Raw genomic sequence first — 12,456 nt, 5'->3', positions numbered from 1 at the left:
CTCCGTGACGGTAATTAAACTTTTCCCCCTCGCTTAATTCAGATAATTATCAAAACGACAGGCTAAATCACTTAAAGGGGGAAAATGCCGAAAACTAACAAGACCGAAAAGAAAACGACTAAAACACAAGAAAATGACGAACAGTCGGGAGATGCTAGTGGAGATGAAGCTAATGCTACCACGAGGAAGGCTAGCCTTGACTCACAGCAATACGCGTTGCTGGAGGGTATCAAGACGCTTTCAAAAGAATTAAAAGAGTTTAAAAACGAAATGAAGCACGACATAGAAAAACTCAAAGAAGATGTAAAAGCCACAATGAAGGAAGATCTCAGCAGATTCAGGGAGGAAATGATGTGCGAGCTGCAGAACCAGAAGGGCAGTATCACCGAGGTACAGACCCGAGTGGCTGACCTGGAAGCTGCGTGTTTGGAAATGAAAAATGAGCTGCTTGAGACATTAGAAAGGAACAAAGCTATGAACGGCAAACTTGTGGATCTGGAGAGTCGAAGCCGGAGAAATAATCTTCGTATCTATGGAGTTCCGGAAGGCAAAGAAGGTAGATCGGTCTCAGAGTTTGTCACCGATTTGCTAAATAAACAGCTGAAGTTACCAGATGGAAGTGAACTCCAGATACAGCGGGCACACCGAGCTTTGGTACCCAGGCCGCCTCCTAACAAAGCCCCGAGATCTATAATTGTGAATTTCTTGCAATTCAATACTAAAGAAATGATTCTAAAGAAAGCGTGGGAGCAGAAAATGGAGATGGAAGGCAAACGTCTTTATTTTGATAACGATTATGCTTCGGATGTCATAGAAAGACGCAAAGCGTACGGCCCATTAAAGGCAGCTTTGAAACAGAAAGGTATCAGATTCCAGACGCCGTACACAAAGATGAGAATCTTCTGGGACTCTGGAGTGCGGACCTATGAGAACGCGGACGAAACGGCATCGGATATGATCAAGAGAGGCTTCGGCTTGACCTGGGTTCCAAAAGAAAACAAGATAAGATTGGCCAAGGAGAGCTCGACCGCTGTTGCCATGGAAACGGATTATCAACACCGATACAGGTCAGCGAGGAGAAGCTTACCGAGTACAGACGTGAGGACCAGTGACTGAACCTTGAACCACAGGTTCGCATTATTATAAGAGCTTCTGTTACCAAAGTTATCTGTTATAGGTCTTTGTTAGATATTTAACCAAATACCGAATGGAGTAAATGTTGCAGAGTTTACCAAATGTTGGACTTATCTAGTATAAGTAGACCTCAGGCTACTACTAGAGAGGGCCCCCACCTTAGGGTGGTGTTTTGCCTTCCTCCCACCAGCAGGGACCTGGAGGGATGTCCTTACACATCTCTACCTTTGGAAGTTTCTGTTCTATTTGTTCATCTATGTTTTAATAGCTCGTTTAGTTATTTGTTGGGGGTTCTTTTCCTGATATCAAAGGGTGACCTTTCTAATCTAAATAATGGTTGATAGTATCAAGATTGTTTCGTTGAATGTGAACGGTATGAACAATCCTATAAAAGCAAAAATTTTTAACTAAAATGCGAAAAGAGAAAGCACAGGTAATTTATTTACAGGAAACACACCTGTCTAAATCAGAACATGAAAAACTTAGGGGCTTTGGCTACTCAAATACATTTTATAGCTCATTCAGACTTGGAAACAAAAGAGGAGTTTCAATTTTAATTCATGACTCAGTAAAATTTGACTGCAGCCATGATCTATCAGATAAAGAAAGGAGATATGTGATAGTGAAGGGGACTCTTGAAAACGTAAAGGTAACACTGGTCAATGTCTACAACCCCCCAAACACCAATATTCAATTTCTTAATAACCTCCTCAATAAAATAATTATGGAAACAGAGGGAATGCTGATCTGGGGAGGAGATTTCAATATGATATTGAACACGAAGCTTGATACAACAAATGATAAAAAACAACAAAATTTAACTACAAAAAAATTTAAACTGGCACTTGAAGAATTTGGGTTTGTTGATGTCTGGAGGGAATTAAACCCTAAAACAAAGGATTATACCCACTATTCCAATAAAAGTTATTCCAGAATTGACTACCTTTTCATGAATAAATCTGACATATATAAAGTAAAGGAATGTAAAATAGAAGAAACAAGTATATCTGATCATTCTTCCCTAACATTAAAACTTAATTTACTTTCCAGTAAACGCAAAACAACTTGGCGATTAAATGTAGGCTTGCTAAACCACAAAACATTCAAAACTGAAATTTCTAATGATATCAAAACCTACATAGAGGAGAATGACGATGGTCAGGTTAACCCGGTGATACTATGGGACGCACTTAAGGCAGTATTAAGAGGAAAACTGATATCAAAAACTGTGGCTCTTAAAAAATCCAGAATGGAAGCCTATGAAAAAGAAAGAGTTAAATTAATAGATCTAGAAAAACAACATAAATCAACCCAAAATCCCAACCTGCTTATTAAAATAAAAGAAGTAAGAAACAACATTGATAAAATGCTTACATATGAAATTGAAAAGAAATCAAAATTTATTAGACAATCATACCATGAAGTCAGGCCTAAAGGAAAAAAACTGCTGGCAAAGAAACTGAAAAAGCAGCAGTCAGATAGAAATATCTATAAATTAAAAGATGGTGAAACAAATCAAATGACACACGACCCTGTAATTATTGAGGACATGTTTAGGACGTACTATCAAAGATTATACAGTCGCTGACAATGGACAGATAGAAACCTTCTTGGATTTACTGGACTTGCCCTCAATTGGAGAAACCCAGAATAAACTTCTCACTTCTCCCATAACAAGAATAGAAATACAAAAAGCAATTAATAGGTTTAAAAATGGTAAAACACCAGGTAGTGATGGATTGCCATCTGAGTGGTACAAATCCTTTAGTGAAGATCTCCTACCATTACTAGAAAAATCATTTAATTATACTCTGGAACATGCAGTGCTTCCTCCATCTTGGAGAGAAGCAATTATAACAGTTATTCCAAAAAAAAAGATGAGTGAGACATGCTCTGATTATAGACCAATATCTATTCTAAACATGGATTATAAAATTTATACCTCAATATTAGCAAAACGATTTGAACAATTCCTTGGAGATATCATTGATGAGGACCAAACAGGATTTATTAAAGGTCGCCAAACACGGGATAATATCAGGAGGGCACTTCACATTATAGATCATATTCAAAGTAAAAAAATAAGAGCTATTTTAATCAGTCTCGATGCAGAGAAAGCTTTCGACAGCGTAAGCTGGAACTTCTTATATAAAGCACTTGGAAAATTTGGTTTTAATGAAAAGGCCGTACAGTGTGTGAGGACCTTATATCAATCACCAGTGGCCAGAATCAAGATTAACGGAAACCTAACTGATAACATAAAACTGGAACGTTCTACACGTCAGGGTTGCTGTTTATCACCAACACTGTTTGCAATTTTTATTGAACCACTGGCACAACACCTAAGACAACATAATGATCTCAAAGGCATTGATATACATAATGAATTTCACACAATAGGTTTGTTCGCGGATGACGTAATTTGTTATCTATCAAACCCTGAAAATTCCCTGCCCTGTCTAATCAAACAGTTGGAGATATTTGGCTTCTACTCAGGATATAAATTAAATTTGAAAAAGACACAGGTTTTAACATTCGGTTACACACCATCAGAAGCGACGATTAAGAGACAATATAAATTAAATTGGAATGCTACTATAATGACATATCTAGGAATACAGCTAACAAAAAATATGGATGACCTATATAAAGCAAATTTTATTAAAGTGGACCAAGAAATTAAGAGGGACATCAGAAGGTGGGACGTCTTAACACTAGATTTCAGCTCTAGAATTGAAACCATAAAAACGAACGTATTACCAAGGTTGTTATATCTTTTCCTGGCACTACCTATAGAAATCCCAGACAGACAGTTTAAAACATGGAACCGGATTATATCTGGATTTATATGGAACGCCAAAAAACCCAGAATAAGATTTGAAACTTTACAATTACCAAAAGAGAAGGGAGGTATGGCATTACCAGACTTTAGAGAATATTACCATGCTGCTCAAATAACTCCCATAATAAATATAAGTGACATAAATTATGAAGCGAAATGGAAAAATATTGAACAAAAAGTCCATGGAAGAGAATTGCGGAGTATCATTGGAGATATAGAGACCACCAAGAATACACTTGAGAAAGTTAATGCTATTACTAGTTTCTCACTGGGTAAATGGTTATATATAATTCGAAAATGCAAACTAGAGGAACAATTATGTTTGATCCAATGGCCAGCCTATAACAAATATTTTACTCAAGACCTAAGATTTAAACAATGGCTAGAAAGAGGTTTAACAGCTCTATGTGTAGTCCTTAAAGATGGGCATTTCAAAAGTTTCCAGGAATTTCAACAAGAATTTGCTCTGAGAACTCAAGATCATTTTAGATATTTACAATTAAGGGATTTTTATAACAAAGAGATAAAACACAGAGTAGACCAAAATGAAAATGGGATTGTCAAAATGCTGGTAAAAAACACAGAACTGTGTCCTTAATTTATAAACATCTATTGGAAAATAGAGGCACAAATACTCTGGATATTAAAACAAAATGGGAAAGGGAATTAGATATCCTGCTAACGGAAAACGACTGGCTTAGTATCTGGAAGACCCAAACTACGACATCCTCTTCCAGAATTTGGAGAGAACATTGTTGGAAGAATATAATCAGATTTTTTATAACACCCAAAATTACCAGCAAATTCAAATCTATTGTCCAACCGTGTTGGAGAAATTGTGGAGAATTTGATGTTAACCATGCGCATGTTTTTTGGCTTTGTCCTAGAATTACACAGTTCTGGAACGAAATACACAAAGAGATTGTAATAATATTAGGCTACACAATACCTAAGACTGGTCTGGTTTTATATCTTGGCCTTTTGGAGAATGTTGTTCTTAATAATGACTGTTATTTGTTTAAAATTCTGTTGGTGGCTGCCAAAAAGGTAATAACTAGGAAGTGGTGCCAATCTGACCCTCCCACCAGAAAGGAATGGATACAGACTGTGAACTCATTATATGAGATGGAGATTCTAACACATAGACTGAGGACACAAGAAGAGCAATGCCAGGACAAATGGGAAAAATGGATAAACATCACATCAACGTTACAGGACTAATTTTGGATACGAACGGTACCCTTGAATCTTGTGATACTGTAATTTTGTCTTTTGTAGTTTGATTTTTTTGATTTTTTTTTTTTGAAAATATTCTAAAAATTCCAATAAAAATAAAGTAAAAAAAAAAATGTGAAAAAAAGGAAATTAAGCAACAAGATTGTAAATCAGTTTAATGAAATGGAAACTGTTAAATGAGGCTCTGCAGTCAAATCAGAGGGAAAATTTTTTTGTAAATTAATTACTTTATCAATCATTTCTGTTTTATTTTGGCACAATCATTCTTCCGTAGGTTTACAGGCTGTTACTGAACTGCAGTAATTTGAGTCTTAAAGCAGTGAAGGCCAGGGGTTTCCCACCCTGCCTACCAGGGGCTGTAGCTAGTCGGCTCATTGAGGGTCTTTAACAGATGTGGTTTGGTTCTGTGAAGTAAATGTTTGACCTTAAACTTGTCCCTCCATCTTCCACGCCTCTCTTGTCCTGACCAGGACCAGCTGGTGAAGGAGGACAACATCGACGCTGTGGGGAAAAAGCTGCAGGAATATCACAGCCAGTACCAGGAGAAGAGCAAAGAGTACGACCGGCTGTACGAGGAATTCACCAAGACCTGCCAGGTAAACTTCCTGGTTTCCAACCAGCATGACATCGCTTCACGTTGTTCTGCTGCCCCCAACCTCTTCCTCCTGACCTCCTAGGAGATCCAGATGAAGCGCACGGCCATCGAGGCCTTCAACGAGACCATCAAGATCTTCGAGGAGCAGTGCCAGACACAGGAGCGCTGCAGCCAGGACTGCGTGGAGCGCTGCAGCCGCTGCAGCGGAGACAAGGACAAGGAGAGCATCCTGGTCAACTTCAACAAGCTCAAGTCCCGCCTGGGGGAGATCCACGACAGCAAGGTGCATTTGGAGCAGGACCTGAAGACGCAGGCCACGGAGAACCGCGAGACGGACAAGAAGATGAACAGCCTGAAGCCCGACCTCATCCAGCTGCGAAAGATCCGCGACCAGCACCTGGTGTAAGTAGGCAGGAGGCGCAGCGCTGGAAAACGGAGCTTTGTGACTGTAGCAGGAACGTAACAAACCAGTACCCTACTTGGACATTTAAAAGCATTTTGTTGGTGGCAGTGATACCACAGTGGGGACAAAGTAGAGATTCAGAAAACTAAAATCCTGACACGTCGTTTCTGCTCCACTTCTGACCAGCATTTTCAGCCCTGCCATGTCCTCTTGCCTACTTTGGATTCTGGTGAATCATGCTAAGATAATCAATATTATCTCTAATTATTCAAAGATACTTGGTTTGTGCAACAATCCACAAACTTCTGACATCAGTTTGATTTTGTTCAAAGTAACATTGTTACTTATTATTTAAAATTTAGTTTTCAACTGATCCATTTATGTTTAATTACATTTTTTGCAGTAGGAACAGGATTTGGATCACTTTCTTTCAAAATGCTTGCTAACAGTTAGCCAGATTTAAGCTGGTTGGCTGCAGCAGTTGGTTTTTCAGTGAGTTTCAGCAGAGACAGTTCTACTTATAGAAACTCAGTCATATAAATAAGACTTTGTGTTTTTAGACCTCAGTAATCAAACGTTCTTCTCCTCCAGCTGGCTGAACCATAAAGGAGTCCGGCAGAAACGAATCAACGACTGGCTCGGCATACAGAACGACGCCGCCGCCGAGTGAGTGTCCGCCTCGGCTGGAAGCGGCCATGTTTGCGGCGCGGCGTTCTCACTGTGTGTTTCTGTGGCTGCAGAGGCGGCGAGGAAGAGGAGAGCCTGCCTCACTACGACGAGAAGAGCTGGTTCGTAGGAGACGTGAGCCGGACGCAGGCGGAGGAGCTGCTGGACGGGAAGCCGGACGGAGCCTTCCTGATCCGGGAGAGCAGCAAGAAGGGCTGCTACGCCTGCTCTGTGGTGTGAGTACGCCACACACCCAGGGCGACGTGAACCAATCAGGGAGGGTCCCGTTCTGGAGCAGAGAGGGAGCTAGCTTACCTAAACTACCATGGTTACCGTGGTTACCGTAGTGGGGCCGAGGGTCGTATCTGTCTGTTCTTCATCCATGAGATTGGAGCAAAGCGTTTCAGGACATTAGCATTAGCTGCTACATAATTAGCAGTGAGATGCTACTTTAGGCTAGCATAGCTTTGCTGATAAGCTAACTTCTCTTAGCACAACTTGAACACGACAACAGTCTTGTGCAGCGTCCAATCAGATCGTCTAGAAGCAGCTTCACTGCGATGTAGCGGATGCAGCTGTGCGTCAGATTTATGGTCGTACCAGAAACATTCAACACCGGAACCTTAGAATGTAAAATACAAAATTAAATAAAAACATTTTTTAATTGCATTAAAATTTTTAGTGCTTTAAAATGGATGTAATTAAAATGAATCCGTCCCAGTGGAAGTGACGGCGTTGCCTAGCAACCTTCTGTCCCAGACTGCAGAGCGCTGAACGGATGACCTGCCTCCAGCTTCTTTAGTCATCAAGGAATCCAAATTATTCAACTTGTTTTGACTCTAAACCTGAAACAGGACAGGAAAAACCAAGGAGCTGCAATGGCCTAGTCAAAGTCCAGACCTTACTGATGCAGAATCTGAAACAGTTTGGTAGTTGACCCCTGTGTCGTCCCTGCAGGGCGTCGGGCGCCGTGAAGCACTGCGTCATCTACAGCACGCCGCGCGGCTTCGGCTTCGCCGAGCCCTACTTCCTGTACGGCAGCCTGAAGGAGCTGGTCCTCCACTACCGCCTCACCTCGCTGGTGCAGCACAACGACGCGCTCAACGTGCGCCTCGCCCACCCTGTCCACGCCCCCGTGACCCCCCTCTGCAGGTGAACCCAGGGGGCGGGACTAGATCTACTTTTTCTAGACGCTCCCGGGCGGCGCTCTACATCTAGACTGCTTGATTTGCACAGGAAGTGAATGAGAAGAGAAGAAACGTTTCAGGTTCAACGCCGACCCGATCGACTCCGTCTGGAAACATTGGGGCTGCCGGGCCGCCATGTTGGGGGCGGGGCCACAGGTCTGGGCCTCATCAGGTCCACAGGAGGCGTCCTTTCTAAAGCCTGATCAGAAACGCCCTGCAACAAAAATATTATTCATTTACTGTAAATTAAAACCATTCAGAAAGTTCTTCAGCTTGTTATTCGTTCTGGTTCTGGTTCTGGTTCCGAGCAGCAGCTGGAAGCCGATTCTTACACTTTACAGTCTCAATCCACCTGATTTCAGATTAAAAAATGAATTTAAACAGCAAGTTTCTGAAATGTAAATGTTTTTGTTTCTGAATCCTGAGCAGAAACGTTTTGATCCAACATGAAGAAAAACAATCAGAACCAAATTAAACCAAAAGGTTTCATGGAAATGAATCCAGCAGCAGAACGTCAGTAAAACCAGAAAATGTTTTCATGACATTTAAAACTTTAGAATGAAACAATTTCACCTCATTTAACAAAATGATTTTATTTCCTTATTAAAATATGCAGAACCTGTTTTATTGTTCCAACTTTTCTTATATTTGACTTTAGATATAAATCTCATTAAAAATAGATTCTGCTCCTGAATTTATCCCCCAAGCTCTGGAACATTGTTTCCATAGAACTGTACTGACATCTAGTGGTAAAGTTAAGAACTGCAACAGAAAATTTTCCCCTAAGGAAAAAAACTAATTAATTTTGAATTTTAAAGTGAAATTTTTCTGTTTATGGTTCAAATATTTTCTGCATGTTTAAAGTTCCATGAATGAATTAAAACTAATTTAACATTTAAAACTTTAACTGGGCCGTTTGAGCTGATTGGGCGGCGTCTTCTTCCTGTGGAGCTTCTGATTGGCTGATGACCGGGTCTGCTGGCTCCTCCCCCGTCTGCAGTGAGTCCACAAAAAGCCACAGGTGTGTGTGTGTGTGTTTGGACTCGTCTGGAGCTGAAAGCCATCTGTGGTGAAGCTGTTCCCGTTTGGACCCGGTAGGCGGGTCAGAACCGGGTCAGGCCGCACCGCCCTTCAGAACCACAGCAAGGGAGCTGAACTGTGAATGTTTGTTTATTTATTTCATGCTGAGTGAAGCTGACAGAACTCCGGACCGGACCAGGCAGAACTCCAGCAGCACAAAGTACCGACCCGGTTCTGCTGCACCGTTTCCCTCTCTGGTTCTCTGAACCCGTTTGAATGTACAGAGACGGGTTCTGATCCGTGTTTACCCACCACACACTGACTGACCTCTGCAGGTGCTACCGGGTCGGACTGGACCGGGTCGGACTGGACCGGGTCGCCCCCCTCAGGTGTTTTCGAGCCAGCAGCAGGAAAACGAAGCGAATCAGGGTTTTTTTGTTTTTGGGTCGGGTTCTGATCCGGTCAGTTTGTTGTGACCTCTGACCTCTTCACCGTCTCCATGGGAACTACTTGAAGTGCTGAATGTGTTTCTCTGAGAGTTTATTAAAGTTTTAAGCAGAGTATTCTGAGTTTCTGGTTTCCCCGGATGGAGCTGCACACGTCTCCCTGTGATGTCTGATCTACAGATATAGATCTATATTTACAGTTTATATGAACAGCTGGAAGCTCGATTTTCATCCCTGGAACATTTAAACCAAAGATTTTAGTTTATCAGAGGATTTATTTGCTTTTGCCTCTTGGAAATGATTTTCTGTTGCATCAGGAAGAATCTGTGAAATCCTGGTTTGTTTACATTCCAGATGTAAAGAGAAAAGAAGCGCTCAGTTTGTGGATCGTGATGAAAATCTGTTTTGTGTCTGGATTTCCGTCAGTTTGCACAAAACAGGAATCATTCTGGGAAAATCATCCTGCAGAAAAACAAGTTCAGAAAGTCCAATAATCTGGTTATTAATAAAAGTTGGAAACAATAAAACCTGAGTGTCCATCTAATGTTGGATTCCTGTTAGTTTTATTTTTTTAAAACTTATTGGTGGCTGAAATATGACGGAGTGTTGCAGCCAGACGAACAGAAACGTAACTCAGAAAAGATGCAACAGTTGAAAGGTTTTATAAATTTATTCACGTCTCAAGATTTTCACATTATTACAGATTAATGCATCATGATTTCTGTGTAAGTTTTACTCTGGTGTTTGACTGTTGCACATTATTATGACTTTATCTGCATATTATTGCAACTTAATTTTCACTATTTATTGAACTGATTATTTTCAAACTTTATTTCATGTTTCATTACAGTTTTCTTGGCAGTGGAACGTCAGAATTCGGCGACGTTACGATTCGTTCTGGTATTTCAAGTTTGTCGCATTAATACGACTTTTATTATAATTTCCCATAATATTACAAATTAATTTGTGCGATTCATTCTGGCATTGACTTCACTTGTGTATATTTCTGACCTGGTCCTGATACTCCATCATAGAAACGGCTCCAATAAATTAAAATAAACCTCAGTGTAGAAACAAATCATCTATTTAACCATTTGCTGAAAATTTGATGTTTCAGTGGAAACTTGAAGTAAACTTTCGTTCAGATCCAGTTTTTACCATCAGGAGTTACAGTTACAGTTTCTGCCGGATGATTTCCCGACGTTTCTCTCCAGATCCGTCAGGGAGGCGGGGTTTCGTGCAGGCTCCGCCCACCAGGTCGACTTTCTTCCTCATGGCGCTAAAAGCAAACAGGAAGTTCGTGCATCAAACCAAAACAATCAGTTTTACCAAGTTTACTTTTCACCGACTGTTTGGTTGAAGTTTCCACTTTTCGGAAAACTCGACTTTTGTCTGGAACGTGTCGGGGAACCGAGGCGGCCGTCGGGTCGGATCCGGTCGCCGACGCGCTCCGCCATCGCAGGACTGTTACAGCGGCGTTTCCTCAGCAGGACTGCAAAGTTTTATTTGCAGCGACGGTTTGAACGGGTTTGATTCTTGGAGTCGTGTCGCGTTCAGATCAGCTGCGTTTCGAACCGCGTCACCCGACTGACGAGAAAAAAAGATTTTTAAAACTGTACATGACGCCCGTCCCGTTCGTTCCCCTTTTACAGATCCAGCATGCATCTTTGGTATTGACTGTTGTTTTATGTGTTAAAAAAAAAAGAAAAAAGGTTTAATAGATGTCTTTGGAAAACAATTGTTATTTGTCTGTTTTTGGTGTTTTCTGATCTGAATTGAATTACAAGCAAATTTAACCGCAGAGAAAGCGGACAGTTAAAACCTGAACTGTTATTTATCTGCTGAAGTTTTTTATTCCTGAATGATTCTCGGCTCTCGGCGTTTTCTCCTGTTTTTGCTCCAGTTTCACTTTGGTTTCTTGTTTCGGTTGCAGAAGTTTGTTGGTTGTAAATTCTGAATTGGTTTTAACTCGGGCAGCGCCGCCATCTTGGATTCTGTTGCACAATAAAGAAAATATTTTGATCAAATGTAAACATCTGTGTTGGTGTGTTTTATGTTAACTAGTCCAGGAACTGTTGAAAAGTTCAATCATAAAAAATCCTTCAGGAAACTTTTAGTTAGAAATCTAAAGATTCTGGGAATCATTTATAATCTCAACCTGTTCAGAAATATTTAGTAACGCAGTTCATCATGTGAGGATGTTAGTCTCCTTCATGAGATCATATATATATATATATATATATATATATATATATATATATATATATATATATATATAATCATACTATATATATATATATATATATATATATATATATATATATATATATATATATATATATATATATATATATATATATATATATATATATATATATATATATATATATATATATATATATATATATATATATATATATATATATATATGATAATATATATATATATATATATATATATATATATATTCCTGTTTGACTTGATATTTTAGATTTTAGAAAGTTGGCCTCCATTTTGTGACTCAGCTCTGCTGTTCTGCTGAGTCACCCTGAGGCCCGGCAGCCGGTTCGGTATCAGAACCACCTGACAGTCCGCCGGGTTTATTTTTACAGAGGAGTTCAGACGAAGCAGGAAGCGCGATGAGTCAGCAGACGCTGATGAAGAGCGGAGACACGTCAGCGGTTCTGATGGACCCAACGTGATACCTGCTCAACATGGACGCCTAACCTGGTCTGGATGTTTGGAGGATTTCTGTTGCTGACCTCCAGGCGACCTTGAAGTGTAAAGAAGGAAACCTGGAGGTCGGCTTCCTGTCGGTTCTTCTTCTTCATCATCATCATTTCTCCTCCGAGCCGAAGGCTCCGACTGAGCGCGCTCAGTGAGCCTCTGCGTCCTGATTGGTCAGAGACGACTGAGTTGGTCAGGAC

At 40.4% G+C, this 12,456-nt stretch overlaps 1 protein-coding gene across 2 annotated transcripts; it reads left to right on the top strand.

Moving 5' to 3' along the window:
- The first annotated feature begins 5,684 nt into the window (after positions 1 to 5,684).
- LOC122838121 (phosphatidylinositol 3-kinase regulatory subunit gamma-like) lies at positions 5,685 to 11,562 on the top strand. 2 transcript variants are annotated; one of them, XM_044128510.1, is made up of 6 exons: positions 5,685 to 5,808; positions 5,890 to 6,209; positions 6,802 to 6,876; positions 6,951 to 7,112; positions 7,834 to 8,028; positions 8,113 to 11,562. In XM_044128510.1, the coding sequence occupies exons 2-6, from the start codon at positions 5,899 to 5,901 to the stop codon at positions 8,117 to 8,119; spliced, it is 750 nt and encodes a 249-aa protein (XP_043984445.1). In that variant the 5' UTR covers positions 5,685 to 5,808; positions 5,890 to 5,898; the 3' UTR covers positions 8,120 to 11,562. The 2 variants fall into 2 exon arrangements, with proteins under 2 accessions (XP_043984445.1, XP_043984446.1); XM_044128511.1 differs by having other exon boundaries at positions 7,834 to 11,562.
- The last annotated feature ends 894 nt before the right edge of the window (positions 11,563 to 12,456 follow it).

Source organism: Gambusia affinis, linkage group LG10 (assembly GCF_019740435.1).
Source record: "Gambusia affinis linkage group LG10, SWU_Gaff_1.0, whole genome shotgun sequence".
Lineage (NCBI taxonomy): Eukaryota > Metazoa > Chordata > Actinopteri > Cyprinodontiformes > Poeciliidae > Gambusia > Gambusia affinis.
The sequence above is the reverse complement of the archived record's forward strand: the minus strand, read 5'-3'. Positions and strand labels throughout refer to the sequence as shown.

What these genes read in the sequence shown, in the direction of transcription:
- LOC122838121 (XM_044128510.1), top strand. Translation starts at nt 5,899, where the DNA reads ATGAAGCGCACGGCCATCGAGGCCTTCAACGAGACCATCAAGATCTTC. An exon ending in CAGAACGACGCCGCCGCCGA is followed by an intron (nt 6,877 to 6,950) that starts GTGAGTGTCCGC and finishes CTGTGGCTGCAG; the next exon opens with AGGCGGCGAGGAAGAGGAGA. An exon ending in TGCTACGCCTGCTCTGTGGT is followed by an intron (nt 7,113 to 7,833) that starts GTGAGTACGCCA and finishes TCGTCCCTGCAG; the next exon opens with GGCGTCGGGCGCCGTGAAGC.